This window comes from Arvicola amphibius, chromosome X (genome assembly GCF_903992535.2).
Source record: "Arvicola amphibius chromosome X, mArvAmp1.2, whole genome shotgun sequence".
Lineage (NCBI taxonomy): Eukaryota > Metazoa > Chordata > Mammalia > Rodentia > Cricetidae > Arvicola > Arvicola amphibius.
In genome coordinates this window covers 111,961,496-111,977,683 of record NC_052065.1, presented here as the reverse complement: position 1 = coordinate 111,977,683, position 16,188 = coordinate 111,961,496, and the positions used below count along the sequence as shown (strand labels likewise).

General features: G+C 39.5%; 1 protein-coding gene and 1 long non-coding RNA gene across 3 annotated transcripts in view; one reads left to right on the top strand and one right to left on the bottom strand.

The window, feature by feature from the left end:
• Dock11 (dedicator of cytokinesis 11) overlaps positions 1-16,188 on the top strand; it is a 190,370-nt gene that overhangs the window by 127,718 nt on the left and 46,464 nt on the right. For both annotated transcript variants that reach the window (XM_038316459.2, XM_038316458.2), the window contains 5 exons: positions 12-123; positions 6,522-6,588; positions 8,441-8,488; positions 10,470-10,612; positions 12,656-12,771. In XM_038316459.2, coding sequence (XP_038172387.1) covers positions 12-123; positions 6,522-6,588; positions 8,441-8,488; positions 10,470-10,612; positions 12,656-12,771 — 486 coding nt within the window. The remainder of the gene's footprint in view (positions 1-11; positions 124-6,521; positions 6,589-8,440; positions 8,489-10,469; positions 10,613-12,655; positions 12,772-16,188) is intronic.
• Positions 419-4,563, bottom strand: LOC119804786. The gene is made up of 2 exons (XR_005283846.1): positions 4,423-4,563; positions 419-664 (listed from the first exon to the last, which is right to left on the bottom strand). It is a non-coding gene; the product is annotated as an uncharacterized LOC119804786 (long non-coding RNA).

The window sequence follows — 16,188 nt, the reverse complement described above, 5'->3', positions numbered from 1 at the left end:
TTATCTTACAGACCCGACAGAGTTCTTCAAGGAGTAGTGTATCCCAGTATAATCGTCTGGATCAGTATGAAATCAGAAACCTATTGATGTGCTACTTATACATTGTAAAGATGATTTCTGAAGGTGAGAAATGAGCATATTCAGCAGGAATTCAACTAGACACTCCCCCCTCATAGGGTCAGGCCTGTAAATTGAGAACATACATGTTAGAAACAGATCTTTAAATATTTAAGTCATAAAATATCCTTTAAGATGAACAACAAAATAAGTTCCTGTGGATTTGAGTGTTTGATATAATTTAAAAATAACTATTGATTAATTTATAAAAATTATGCAACAGTTTTAAAGAATTTTTATGCAAAGCATAAAATATGTTAAGTAGTTAATATACCAGGAAGGAAATAATCACAATATAAAATTAACATTTAGCTTTTATTTGAAAACATAAAAACAGAAACAAAAACCAGGGTTTTCTGAAGGTAGGGGATGCCACCATGGTCTCCACAGCACCATTGGCATTGTCTAGAGTCAGTCATTGTCTCTGCAGCAACACTGGCATTGTCTGGAGTCACTGTCTCCGCAACATCACTGGCATTGTCTGGAGTCACCGCCTCCGCAGCATCACTGGTGTTAGCTGGAGTCAGGCTGTCAGACTGCTTTTCTTCTTGGAAAAGAATGGTATTATCTGCTAACATTACTAGTTTCTCTTTTATAGTATATGACTATCTATAAACAAGAGATTAACTACATGTCCTCAGAAGTTAAAATAAAATTACCTTTCTCTAAAATGCCACAACTATTACACAATTCTCACCCTCTTCCATTTCTCAATATTTTGCTCAAATAATGTGCAAGTCTAAAGAACATAAAATCCATGTTAAGTGGTCATTATACAGTGTTCACAGGTTACATCTTCTTCATAAATATGTACAATTAGCAAAGTAAATATAAACTAGAGGAGGGCTCAGTGGTAGAACTGCTAGCATATTTGAGACCCTGGGTTCATTCCTAGCACTATAAAAAAGAAAAAATATGTGTTAGCATTGCAAAAATCAGTAAGTAAATTTAAAATAAGTTCAAAAGATACCTGGGTTCTAATCATCATTATCATGTAAATATTTTGTAATTAAAATTTCTTTAGTAATTTTTAATTTTTTGCTTCTTATTTATTTTGTTTTTTGAAACAGTCTCATTTTGTAACCGTAAGTGACCTCAAACTTGCCATGTAGACCAGGCTATCCTCTGTCTCTCAAGTGCTGGGATTAAAAGCATGCGCCACCATGCCCTGCTAATTTTATTTTATTTTATTTTATTTTTTTTTGTGTGTGTGTGTATTGGTACCACATGTATGCCTGGTGCCTGAGGAGGTCAAAAGAGAGCATGAGTTCCCATGGAACTGGAGTTACAGATGGTTATAAGTCATGGGTGCTGGGAACTGAACACAGGTCCTCTGAGAGAGCAAACAGTACTCTCGCCTGCTGAGTCATCTTTCCAGCCCCAATTTATGTAATTTTTGGAGACAGTGTCTCACTGTTTATCCAAAGATGGCATCTCCTGATCCGATCCTCTTGCTTTAGGCTCTTGAGTGCTAGAATTACAAGGGTGCACACCACACTTGGCTGTTTCATTTATCTCCCTGGTGTCAGATGGCAAACTCAGGGTCTTGTACATTCGTATGCAAGTGCTTCCCTGCCATGATAAATACGTTGGCCATATTTTTTAACCTTTTTTTTGTTACTAGAGTTATGAACCCAGGGTCCCGCACATGAGCTATATACCTCCAGCCTATTTTATCCATGTTATTAACTATTACATACTTTATTTTGTGACAAATAAACATTAAAACAGATTAGTCACATATGGATAACAAATTCTATACTACACCAATACAACAGTCGTTTTTTCATAGTCAAGGATAGTCTTCTTGTCCATCTATCTTCCAGATGTTGGTACTAGAGACACATGCTAGCATGCTCAACTATTTTTCATTTTAATTTTTTTTATGGTGCTGGGATGAAACCTAGAGCTTGGCTTTACTTGCTTTTTTGTGATAGTACAAAGTAATATAAATAATATAGATAATACAAATTATACAAATAATACTACAAATATAAAATTATTCAATACAATGCAAATAATATAGATTAACAGGTAAGTTGATAGCCAATTAACTGTAGACATATTAAAACCATTAGCCACATATGAATAAAAGCTGTGAAAATATATTAATACAACTCAAAAAATAGTTTTTTCTTTTTGAGATGGAATCTCATTATTTAGCCTAGCTTGGCCTGGAACTCACTATGTAGCACAGGCTAATTAGCTTCCTAAGGGACTCTACCATTGCATACCAAAAAACAATACAAATCTGCAATCTACTGGTTTCAGGAATATACAACTTAAGAGTAAACTGTCAAAATTAGATTGAAGCTCTGTGATGGGCCTTCGTGTTTTGGAAAAGAAGTAAAATAATTTTTAAAACCAGGGGTTCATTTCAGGAAATAATAGATTACCTAATAACAACCACAATTCATGCTTTTTATCTTCCCACAAACATAAAAAATGGGAGAATATAGAAACTGACTGTGGTTTTTACAGGGTTTCTTAGTTAGAGCCATGAATATTCTAAAACATTTCATCACAATTATAATAGTTTTTATAATGTTAAAAGAAATACTGTACTGTTAGTTCTTGGAATGAAAATTTTGTTATGACCTTAGTAAATTTAATGTAAACTTCTGTTCTACTTGTACACATTGTTGTTTGGGGGGCAGGGGTGTTCTGAAGTGTTTCCTTCTCTATCCTCTACATTTTACTAACCGCAATTCACTATATTAGGGTCCTAAAAGGCATTTGTCAAAGAGTTTCAAGTCATTGTGTTATTCATTATTAGTTCCAGAGTCTCAATTTACAGCAACACTACCTTAATGAAAAAAAAAAAAAAACCTCGTATTTTCCTTATAAGAAAAAGCTGCGACTTCTTCCCTTCTATTTGCTGATTCTTCTTTTCAACACAGACACCAAAGGAACTCCCTCAGAATTACTTTTAAGCCTCTTTTCACAAGTTCTTACATTTTCAGATTGACTAGCATTCTTGTTTACCTTGGAAGGTAAGGGAGCATTACCAGATTTCACTGAATTGTCATTTTTATAACTGAACCCACGGAGTGCTGATTTCTTTTGTGGAATATATTTGGAACTATAGTCCACAGGAAACTGTGTACTATTTAATTCATTTTTCTTTGTCAAAGGTGTCAAAACCTTGCTAGGATTAGGAGGCATGTTTTCCTCTGAGGTTTCAGATATTATTATACGTTCTCCAGAGGAAACGCTGGAAACACTCCAAATAAGGTTATCTTTTCCCTGTTTTTGTGTGGAGGAGTTTTCCTTTTTATTAGAGAGGCTTGAGATACTAATCACGCTGTCTTTCTTCAGGGTTTTGAATGCAGTTGGTAAAGAACATGAGGGTAAGACATTGGCCTTTTTAGCAAGATTATCCTTAACAGAGGCAGAGTCCATAATAGGGGTCTCTGGCACGTGGATGGTTGCTCCCTGACTGCTGAGTAGAATTAGATTATCATCTGGACTTGGTTCTATGTCCAGAATACATAAAGATCTTGCCTGTTCCCTACATGGTTCCATAACCCGTCTAGCAGGCAACTGTACTGGATGGGAAGGCTCCTTTACTGTATAAACCTGGCTCCTCTCAAACTGAATATCAGGCATGAACTCTTCATCATCACTATCCAAAAAACACAGAGGAATACGTGGCTGCTTTGCTTTGAGTTTATCAGAAAGCTTTCTATTTTCTTCTTTTAATTTGTTATTTTTTACAGTGAGCTCAGCAATCTGCACTAGGCTTTTTTGGTGCACGTTACTAAATTCTTGCTGTAGCATACTGCTGTATGTTTCGTTTATTAAACAGCGCTCACACAATTCTGAATCTGGGGCTTTCTGTGTCTCTGTCACTCGTTTATTCTTTGCTACAGGGCCATGCCGCCTTCCCTCCATCACCCTGGCTTTCCTCATACTGCCCAATTTTATCTGTAAACGGTGAAGCTCTTTATCGTGGATGTCTTTCAGTGATAACCATGCCTTTTTAAAATCATCAGACATCAGATCTTTTACACTACACTTAACTTTGCCTGCCTTTGAGGCTCTCCTACCACCTTCCCTGTCTTCACCACCGCTGCTGCTGCTACCGACAGCCTGCATCTCCTCTTATTTACTGGGAACCAAACAGAAAACGGTTTGGGTTTGGCGGTGCCACGGGCAGAAAGGCCAAAGAGGGAAACCGTCACTGCCTAGCGACCCGCAGCCCCACTGGCCGATCTCTTACTATGGCGCCGGGGCTCCTGCGGCCCTGCCCAGAGGCGACAGGCGCCGCCTCAAGGGCTTTGCCCGGCCTGCCCCTTTACAGACCTGCCCAGAAGTCCAGAGGAGCCAGGAGCCGGTGGAGTGGAGGACGAACAGAAAGGCCCAATTTCTTTTTCCTAGAAAAAAGTCAAAACATTTTTGTTAGGGGTGAAAGAAAAACAGAGCGCGATGGCCACCGCTTTCCAAAATGGCGCCACCACGCTCTGAGGACAGGCTTAAAAGCCTGCGACTGCTGAGGAAGCCTGCGCATGCGCGACCACGCCCCCTACAGGTTGGGGGTTGCGCATGCGCAGCCCCGCCCCCTGCTGGTTTGTGCTGTTTGCGCATGCGCAACCATGCCCCCTACTGGTTTACTTTTTTTCCAGGTGATACCAAAAGGCCAGGCACAGCAGGGGAGGACAGAAATTGCTGTCATCTTAATCTTTTAAAATGAATCATATTTTAGAACAAATGATAACAAAACCATTTTGATTATTGATGATTAATATTTGAGAATCATTGAAACTGCTAATATTTGTGCTTTTATAAAAATACTTGGGAGTAAGCTGAGGGCGGTGACCCATGCTGTCTTCCCAGTTACTCCTGAAGACTAACATAAGAATATTGTGGGTTCCAGACCTACCACTACAATTTCCCGAGACGCTAGACCCCAGTTTAAAAATAAAATTTAGAAAATGCTTTATAACCTCAGCAATTGGGAGGCAGAGGCGGGGGAATGGAGAGCTTAAGGCCAACCTGGGCTACATACCAGCACCCCACCTTCACCCTGGGCCAGACAGCTAGCTGGCAGTGGCAACGACAACTGTGTAACTCTAATTCGATCCCCGAGGCCCATATGTGGAAACAGAGTGCTCAACTTGTAAGTTGTCCTCAAATTTCTACAAGCGTTGCAGCTCAAATATGCTCCCACACCATAAATGTGATAATATAATTGTAAAAAATACTTTTCAAAAGAACTGGTAATATAGCTCCATGATAGAGCACTTTCCTAGCACATATAGAGTACTAGGTTTGATCCCAGGATCAGAAAAAAAAATATTAAAAGTGGGAGAAGTCACATCAAAACTCCTTCATTCTGTCTCACACCATCATAAAAATCGGCAGTGGCTCCTCATTCACTGTCTACCAAAGGCTGTGACTTGGGTGGAGAGGGAGCCACATATCTACTTTTTAATGATAAAAGATTTTGTCATTTACAATAGGGATAGCCAATACTGATATCTATATCAGAGGAATATCCAAAGAAGGTTATATACTAATAAAATTTTAATAATTTTATTATTATTTAGTCAGAGCTGGGCAAGGGTGGTACATTTCTTTTGTCTCATCACTTGGGAAGCAAGAGGATCAGGAATTCAAAGCCAACCTGGACTATGAGACGCTGTCTCAAACTAACAAAATAAACCCTATAAGTAGGGAGGGAGGGAGAAAGGGAGGGAGCAGCAGAGGTAAATCAGAAAAGATATATTGGAGAAATGAAATAAATAGGTTAAAGAGACATGAGCACCTCTTCAGAAAAACGTCCATAATCCTACCATTGTTTGTGAAATGTTAGAGTTGGCTAAGTCTTGGGTATAAAGGATCAACAAACTTTTCTTATTTTGTCTTCAATCACAATAGGAAGATTGGAGCAAACCATCCCAAAGGACATTTTACAAAGTAAATAAAAAGAAGGTTATAAACTAAAATAAAGATTGCTTGATACATTTGAAACCAATGTGTAAAGTGTGTGTGTGTGTGTGTGTGTGTGTGTGTGTGTGTGTTATTTTGAGCACAGTATGATGAAACCTACTGTAATCCCAGCACTCAGGAGGTAGGGCAAGAAGCGGAAAGTCTGGGCACTTGTAAGTTTAAGGCCAATCTGGGTCGGGTATTGAAATCCTGTCTAAAGAAAGGGAAAGGGGAAGCCCCCTTGGTGCTGCAGACCTTTTAATTCCAGCACTCTGAAGTAGAGACAGGAAGATTAGGAGTCATCCTTAGCTCCTTAGCTCCATAGTGGATATGAGGCCAGCCTGGAATGCTTACTATCCTGTGTGGGTATTGGGCAGTAGGAAGAAAAAAGGGATGAAGTATATGGTGTTGGTTGATCCTAGGTCATTCAGTTTCTGTTCTCAGATCTAACCCCTTATTTCTCCTATTTTCAGATACTCTCTTGACTTACTGGAATAAAGTGTCTCCCCAGGAGCTCATAAACATTCTCATACTTCTAGAGTAAGTTGTGGTATTTTCCTAAATGTTCCACTTATTTGGAAAAACTGAGTTGAAGGACTTTAGAAGTTACAGTTTTTCTGTTTTCAGCCGCCCATTGGCTAATGTGATAGAAAATGTTAATTTTTCTTAATATTCTAGAGTCTGGCATTCAAACCCAGTGATAAAAGAAAAGCAAGGAAATAGAATACTTATGAGGCCATACGAAACTCCTATCCAATAATCTTACGGATGCGTGGGCATCTTAGTATGCCCTTGAAAGCTAGGAAATTAGAGTGCTGGTAGCTAGCCTGTTCAACTGAAACATCGCGAATTAATGAGCAGCTCAAATTTAAAGTTTGAACTCTTAAGTAGAGCTGAATAATTCTAAATACTACCCACTTTAGGAACAGAGAGATGTAGTTTAATGGATATATATAGAAATATACATCTACATATATTTTTAAACACGTGGGGAAACCAACCATAGTGATTGAAAGGAGTATTATATGTTATCATTATCAAAAGCTCATTATCTATACAGTTGATACAAGTTTTTTAAAAAAATTACAAAAAAATCTGCTGACTAGCAGTTAAGATTTCAGGTGGATTTTCCTATATATGAATTTATTAGTTTGTTTTAAATTAATATAAAAAAGAATGAGATTTCTGTAATTGTAGTAAGAGGTGCAGGCTTATTGTTCCATCCCACCTGGCTAGTTTATACCTGAAATAACAACACACAAATTGTTTTCATTTAAACACTGCCTGGCCCATTAGCTCTAGCCTCTTATTAGCTAATTCTTACATCTTGATTCAGCCCATTTCTAATAATCTGTGTAGAACCACGAAGTTGTGGCTGACCGGGAAAGATTCAGCCTGTCTGACCTGGTGGCTGGCTCCATGGCGGCTCTCCCTGATTGCCTTCTTCCTCCCAGAATTCTGTCTGTCTACTCCACCCACCTAAGGGCTGCCCTATCAAAAGGCCAAGGCAGCTTCTTTATTTAACCAATGAAAGTAACACATAGACAGAAGATCCTCCTATACTACATAATGACATTTTCATCCTAATTATTTCTCTTGCTCTCCCTCTGCCTCCCACTCAGGCTGGACCCCTTCTTCCCTCTGTTAGCCCCATTTCTGCTTTCACGTAATGTAGCTTCAGTTTTTCTTTTTTCCCCTTCGTTAACCCTCCCCGAAGACCTATTTCTCCTTTTCATGGTCCTCTTTCTAATTTCCTGACCTGTCCCTCCAGCTATAGTAAACACTGTAAATATGCTGGGACATATTTCCCATTGAAGACAACCGATGTTGAGAATTTGCTTGAAAAGAGACAGGAGGAAGGGTAGGGTGGAGGAAGATTAGCCTGCTTTTCATGGGACTTAAACAAGACTGTTCATAACAGCTGCTGAAGCTGTGAGCACATAGGGATTTATATGTTATTTTTCCTAACTTCATGTGTTTATGGTTATTGATAATACGGAGTATTTTAATACCATTGTACAGAAATATAGCATTTGTCCACATTTCTGTAATTAAGAAAGATGTTTTGTCTTACGAGTGCTAGAGACCTTGGCTATGGCATGGTATAGCACACAAAGGATGTTTGACATGGGCAAGTTTTCTTTCATTTTTTTTAAATCTGTCGTTATAGTCATGTATATTGACATGGAACTTTTAATGCTGATATAACTATAGCAGATATATATGGAAAGAAAGGATATGGCCAGCCTTTAAGTAGTTATCTGGGCCTTTATTTTTGTGGAAATCTATGGTCTTGTAAATTGAACTCCGGAACAGATGACATCTACTCAATAGTTACTAGGTTGTACCAGGTAGCAGTATATTACTAACATGTTGTCATTTTCCTTTCCAGAGTATGTTTGTTCCACTTCCGCTATATGGGGAAAAGAAACATAGCAAGGTAATGCATGCAGCACTACTACTTGCCATTTTCCTTCTTTCTTTCCCAACAGAGAACATTCTCACCCATGGCATATAAAATCTAAGATACTGATGATAGGTTAACCTGAAGGCGGCCGTGATTCATTCAACAGATCCCAATTCAAGGTTAAAAGTAATATGAACCAATACTATGTTTTCAAAAGGACAATGGCTAGAGTAATATAGAAGGTTTCTTACTCTGAGATCCCCCTAAACTTGGAGCAGATTCTTGTATTTCCTGGAGGACTTAAGTAACAGCTAAATAGAAGGGTAGGCATCAAATCAAAAAGTCAGGGTAACCAACTACTAAGGGGAATAGAAACATTCAACAGTAATTAGGACATATATTATAAATCTATTTGTTCTTTTGCTTCTTAAATCTTTATGCAGAAATATGTGAGGAGCTCAGGGGCATAGCTCAGTGATAGAGCATTTGTTTAGCATGCACAATGCCCTGGATTCAATTCTTGATAAACATCAAGAAGAAGAAGAAGAAAAGGAAAATAAATTTGTGCTTAGAATATAGCTTAGCAGTAGAGTGCTTTCTTAGCTTGTGAAGCCCTGGGTTCAATTCCTAACACTGGAAAAGAAATCAGGGATGATCGAAGGGCCCTAAGGCAAAGAAAGGTATTGCTTATTTCAGCTATGAATGTATGAGTATATTAAGTAGAACTACTCATTAATGGAAATCAAACATAGTGTTTTAGAAATGTATTTATTTTATGTCATGCTTGGACAGCTGCCTACCATGGCAAATGTATGAAAGTCAGAGGACATTTTGTGGGAGTGGGTTCTCTCCTTCGACCATGTGGGTCTCAGGGATCTGACTCGGGTTGTTAGGTTTGGTGGCTAGCACCTTTCACCACTGAGCCATGTCTCCAAATAGTGTAGTTTCAAAGTTAAACTCCAGAGCAGTTTCTTCTTTTTTTGCTTTTGCTTTTGGTGACAGAATCTCATGGAGCCCAAGTTTGCCTTGACCTTGCAATATCTCAAGGAAGGACCCTGATCCTCTTGCCTCAACTTCTCAAGGGCTGGGATTATAAAACCTGTGACCCACCTGGCTTAGTTCCACAAATTGAAGCCTTTGGATGGGGTTTATTGCTGCCTCTCTGGAATGGCCTAGTGATGTATCTTGAGTGATATGAGTTCCAGCCACCTTTCCCTGTGTCTGTGACCTTAGACCTTAGCATCTCAGCTTCTGTTACTTTGACCTCATGCTTATAAGAGTACAAACTCTTTCATCCTCAGTTTACATATGACCCAGTTTTAAGCAGTCCAGGAGACTAGATTGGTACCCATTCTAGACTATCTGATGCCAGCCCCTTCCCATTTTCAGTGTCTGTCTTCTCTCTTCTTCTTCCTCACTTCCTGCCAAAAGACTGGCTATTATTAGAGTGTTGTCTACTTAACCCCAATGGTTTTGAGTAGTATAGAAGTGGGAAGCTCTTTCTAGATGCACTAGTTCTATTATGATAGCATAAGCTCTATTTAAAATCCCATTAAAACTTTGTACAATTTAGGGGATGGAGAGATGGCTCACAATTTCCTATAGGCCTCATTTAATCCAAGTAATAGTTAACAGAATCTTGAGCAGAGTATTAAATTTATCTGGAATAGAATATATTTATAAAATTATATTTTATATAAGATTATGTAAGTTATATTTATCTGGAATAACACATCAACTAAAACCACATTTTAGTTAAAAATATGCAAACAATGAAATATTTTATCGGAGCACTCAGATTTTTGTTTGTTTGTTTGTTGTTGTTGTTTTGTTTGTTTTTTTCAGACAAGGTTTATCTGTGTAACAGCCTTGGCTGTCCTAGAAGACTTGCTTTGTAGAATAGGCTGGCCTTGCTCACAGAGATCCATACGCCTCTACTTCCCGAGTGCCAGGACTAAAGTGCACCACCACCACCTGGTTTTATTTCAGTTCTTAATTTAAAATTTTATTTTAGGGTGCATGATGCCTGGCTATCAAAGCACTTTGGAATAGACCGAAAATCTCAAACTATGCCAGCTCTTCGAAACAGGTCAGGAGTGATGCAGGCTCGTCTACAGCATCTCAGTAGCTTAGAAAGCTCATTCACACTTAATCACAGTAAGTAAACATGGGAGAGGGGACCCATATGAAATAGCCTGGTAATGCTGTGTAATCTTTTTTTAAAAAATTCATGTTTGTGTGTGTGGTGTGTACACATGTATGTTCATGCATGGGGGTGCAAGTCTATGTGCAGGTGTGTGTGGCAGCCCAGGGTTGATAGCAGGGATCTTTCTTAATTATATGCCTACCTTAGTCTTTGAGGCAGGATCTCTCAGTCAGTCCCAGGTATGAGTAGTCTTAGTCACCAGTTTACACCAGGGAGTCCCCTCTCTGCCTTCTTACAGGCAACACTCCAAACCCACCCAGAGTTTAGTTGGCTTCTAGGGATTAAACTCTGGTCTTCATGCTGATATGGCAAGGGCTTGTACCAGTGAGTCCTCACTAGAGCCCATTTTCAATCCTAAATCCTGGCTTAAATCACAATTTCTCTTGCATAGAGAAATTCTCTACATAACTCTGCTATGTATTCATTTATATACTATAATTTCATCATTCATGACTATTTAATAACATGCATGATTTTTTTCAACTGTGATTTAAATCTTTTTCTTAGTATTAAGTAATTTTTCTATGAAATTGCTGTTAAAATATTTTTATATTAGCTATCCTTTGTCGCAACTGTCAAATTTTATTTTTCAATAACTTTAGATTTATTTATTTTATGTTTATCAGTGTTTTGCCTCAATGTATGTATTGCACTGTATGTGTTCCTGGTGCCTGCTCAGGCCAGAAGAGGGCCTTTGATCCTCTGGAACTGGAATTACAGATGAGTGTGAGTCACCATGTGGGTGCTGGGAATTGAACCCAGGTCCTCTGGAAGAACAATAAGTGCTCCAAAGAACTGACCCATCTCTTTAGGTCCATTAAATTTTAATAGAAAGTACTAATATCCTAGTAAGATAGGCTATATAATATTCATTTAGAGTTGCTGTTTTTTATTTAATGACTAATGGCGTAGATGTCCCCTCCTGACTGCAGAAGTACATCACCTCTAGCTGGGCTTGCTAGTACAGGCCTGTAATCCCAGCTACCGAGGAGGTGAGGCAAGAAGTTCACAAGTTCAAGGTCTACCTGAGCAAATTTGATCGTAACTCTTATAGAGAAAAGGAAAAAAAGAAGAACAAGGACCACCAGGAACCTCGCTCAGTGCCAGGGTGCTTGCCTAGCATGCATGAGACCTGATGTTCTATCCCCAGTAGCAGCAAATAATAACGAGTACTAGATCCTATTGGTTGAAAGTGTATTTAAAAGGGTAAAGCATTGAGAAGGCATCCAGGACAAGGAGAGGAATCTTGCCTAACTGGGGATGTCATAGGACTAGATAAAGAGAAAGTGCTCTCTCGAAAGCAAATATTAATCAAAACTCTGAGAACACTTTTGTTTTCATACGGTCTTCCCGAGGCCACAGAAAAGGAAGCCGGGAGAATTGGCTTTGTGAAGCGCAATGATAGTAAACGAGGTCTTGTGCAGGTAGACCCTGAGCTAGAAGACTGAGGACTTTTTACACATTGTCACTGCAAATGTTAAAGGTTCCTGCTTCTTGTACAAGTATGATGAGCCTGCTTCTGTCAGCCCGTAAAGAGTCTGGGCTTTAGAAACAAGTCTCATGTCACTGGCAGAACTGAAGACCTCTGGCCAGAGGCCACTGGATTTGTGTGGCTTTCTCATTTTTCCATCCATGTTGGCAGCATGACCTAAGATGCCTCCCACATGATTTCCTAGTTACATCACCGTAGCTCATTACTGAGACCACGTCACCAAACAAATGGACACCTCAGTCCATGCTGCAGAGCTGCTGACAGGGTGCTAATACTGAAGATCACTTGGCACTGATAACGGGAGTGGAAGGGTAGGCGGCAGTGATTAGACCAGACCCTGGCTCAGCAAGGAATAGCTGCAGTGAAGCTCATTAGGTCTGTTGATGCTGTGGGCTTCTTCTAAGAAGGCAAGACTCTCTCCATGTGGCTTCCGGAGGAGATCATTCAGTGCCCTTGTGGGAGTCTACATTGGGCGTGGCTTAATTTGCTTCTCTTACCCTAGGTTCTGCCACAACAGAAGCAGACATTTTCCACCAGGCACTTCTGGAAGGCAATACGGCTACTGAGGTTTCCCTGACAGTACTAGACACCATATCGTTTTTCACCCAGTGCTTCAAGGTAAAGATGAGTTTGAGTTCAGCTGGTGGTGTCGCAAGGAAAACATTTTACAGTGTCTACGTGCCGAAGGCAGGGCAGTTTGGCTTGAGATAACCTGGTAGGAGCAATGAGGAAACGCTGGTGGCAAGCCAAGTTTGACTGTGCTCTGGTAAAACCTTGGGAAATGACTGAAACTCAGTCATCCATAGAGTGAAGTGTTCAGTCTAAAATGTCCTTAATCCTCCTCTGCCTCTCAGATTCTATTGTTTTATATTTGTCTTTAGAATCAGTTTTCTGTCAGGCATGGTGACATATGCCCATAATGTCAGGACTTGGGCAACACAGGCGGGAGGGTAATCACAAATCTGAGGGTAGCCTGATCTATATAACAAGTTCCAGATCATCCAAGGCTGTGTAGACAAAGAAAGGATATGGGGTAGGGAAGAAGTGGGAGAAAGAAGGAAGGGATGGAGGGTTTTCTTTTATGTTTTTATTAAATTAACTAGTAATCTTTGCTGGAAATCATGAGAAAATCAGGCAGCCAAAATACCCATTGTAACAAGATAGCTTATAGGGATAATGTCCAGGCAAATTGACTGGCTGCTCAGGATTTTCTCGGATGTTTTCTCTCATCCCAAATCATTATACCTTTGATTTGTAAAATAAAGTGAAAGCAAGTTCGCTTGCAGGCTCATTGGAAGGGTAAACTAAGATAATAGACGGGGGCGGGGAGTGCTTTGAAAGCAAGAACTACATGAGCATCATGTAAACAGGATCGGTAAGAACCCAAATGCGGAAGTCACACCTGCTCTCTCTTCACTTATAGATTATTTCGGGCTGTTTTGGTTGGGTTGTTTGTTTTGCTCTCCTCCCCTTTCATTTTTTAAATGTATTTTATTTATTTTACATCCCAACCAAATTTTTCCCTTCCCTCCTCTCCTTCCATTTCCCCACCCCACGCAGTCTCCCCTATGCCACCCCACCTGCAATCTACCCCTCCCATGTTTCTGTTCAGAAAGGGGCAGGCCTCCCATGGGTATCTACAAAGCATGGCATATCAAGTTGCAGTAGGATTAAGCACCGGCCCTTGTATTAAGTCTGGGCAAGGCAATCCAGTACGTTTGCTCACCTTTCTTACATAATATAGTTAATTGTTTTAGGCTTCCAGATATAGTATGGAAACTTGCCCCATGCTTCTCAAAGACATTAGAAGGAAGAATCAAATAACATACTAATAAGGAGGTGTAAGCTGGGCAGTGGTGACACATGCCTTTAATCCTAGCACTTAGGAGGCAGAGGCAGGTGGATCTCTGTGAGCTGGAGGACAGCCTGGTCTGCAAAGTGAGATCCAGGACAGCCAGAGCTACACAGAGAACCCTGTCTCAAAAAAAAGCAATAACAAAAAAAGACGTTGTAGGAAGCGACCTTGCAAAAAACTTAGGTTTTTTTTGATTAAAATAACACACACATCTATTTTTCATTGTGTCAGTAGATAGGACATTGCATGTCATGACTAGGCCTTTATTCCTAACTTCCTTTTTGATATGTTTTGATTTATTTAATAGAGATTTATGTATTTCTTGATAAAAGTCAATCTCTCTCTCAAGCACTTTACCAATATTAACTTACTGTTTTGCATGCAAAGCACATACCGTGTTGCTGAGTACCTTACTCTTTATTTTGAAGGCTGGGGTAGTAAATGGTGCTGATGACATAGGAGAATGTGTGATCTTTATGACGTCACTGGGATTCCAGATACTTGTGTCCAATTTTACATGGATTCTGAGAATCTGAACTAAGTTCCTCATGCTTTCATGCCAAGCACTTTTATCTGCAGAGCCATCACTCCAGCCCCAAGGCTTTTCTTTTAATTTTTTTCTTTGCAGTGTTGGGGATTTGAAGGCGTAAATCACAAACAATCCCACACCAGTTTGGAATTATGATTAATAGAATGGTTATTTATTTAAAGAGAAAAAATCTTACAGATCACCGTCCCAGACAACAGCCCTCTGCGTGATCAGGAAAGGAGTCTAGTAACCGGAAGCGGAGCCAGAAGCAAGAGAGCCACCACACAGCTACCGCTGCTTTTTAAAGCAAACGAGACCATGCCCAAGTGGGCTGGTATCTTAAAGTATATTGGCTGAAGGAGCAGAAGGCGCTCCCGCAACACCTCCCCCTTTTGTTTAAGTAAGATAGTTGTAAACCCAATACAAAACAATATACATTAAGAACAGATATTAAATATAAGATTAGAATTACAATCACCATAAACAATATTAAGTAAGGAACATATGCTAAATGTTTTAATAAACATTATATCCTATGGAATCTAAGTCTTGTATAGGAAATGGCTTGGCTAGATCATAAGAGGACGGTAACTTGACTATTTAATCTTCAACCCTATCAAAGGCCTGAGAAGGGAGATAACTGGGCACCAGATGAAGGCGTAAGTCACAAACAATCCCACACCAGTTTGAAATTATTAATAGAATGGTTATTTATTTAAAGGGAAAAAACTTAGAGATCACCGTCCCAGACAACAGCCCTCTGCATGATCAGGAAAGGAGTCTAGTAGCTGGAAGCAGAGCCGGAAGCAAGAGAGAGGAGGGCTGCTGCTGTTTTTTTAAAGAGAGAGAGAGAGACCATGCTCCAGTGGGCTGGTATCACAGTGGCTATTGGCTAAAGGAGTGGAAGGACCTCCCGCAGCACCGATTGAACCCCAGACCTTCACATAACAGACACTTTACCTCTGAACTACATGTTGGAGCCCCTTGATGATTTATTTTAAAGCAAAGTTCATAAGCTAACTGAAATCTCTGTACAACTGTATTATTATTTTAGGCCCATTTACAAGAGGTATTTAATAGCCAGTTGTCATATCTGTTTTCTGAATTCATGGAAGGTTCAGTTTGTTAATAGTGCATAAATATATCTTATATAAAATGCACTTCCAAAGGTAAATTAAATAGCAGACTTTTTAAAAGAATTGTTACTGGTTTTTAGGTGTCTAAAAGTGTAAGTTAATAAAAAATATTTCTCCCAGCCATTCATAACTGGACATGTGCATAATCTCAGTAAGAGGATCATGTCTTTGAGACAACCTGGTCTATGCATGTAGCAAGTTCTAGATCACCCTGAGCTGCATAAAGACAACTTTAAGAGAAAAAAAGAAAATGAAGAAAACAGAAAGGGAGGTGGGATGGAATATGAAATATTCTTTCTATATTCGTTTTGTATTTTGATATGTTCCATTAGAAGAATATTTTTAGCTATTCTAAATGCTAGCATTTCTCTCTTTCTCTCCTTCCTTCCTTCCTGTCCATCTATCAGTCTATCTGTCTTTTTTGTTTTTTCAAGATGGGATTCAGCCCTGGCTGTCCTGGAACTCACTTTGTAGACCAAGCTAGCCTCAAACTCAGAGATCCACCTGCCTCTGCC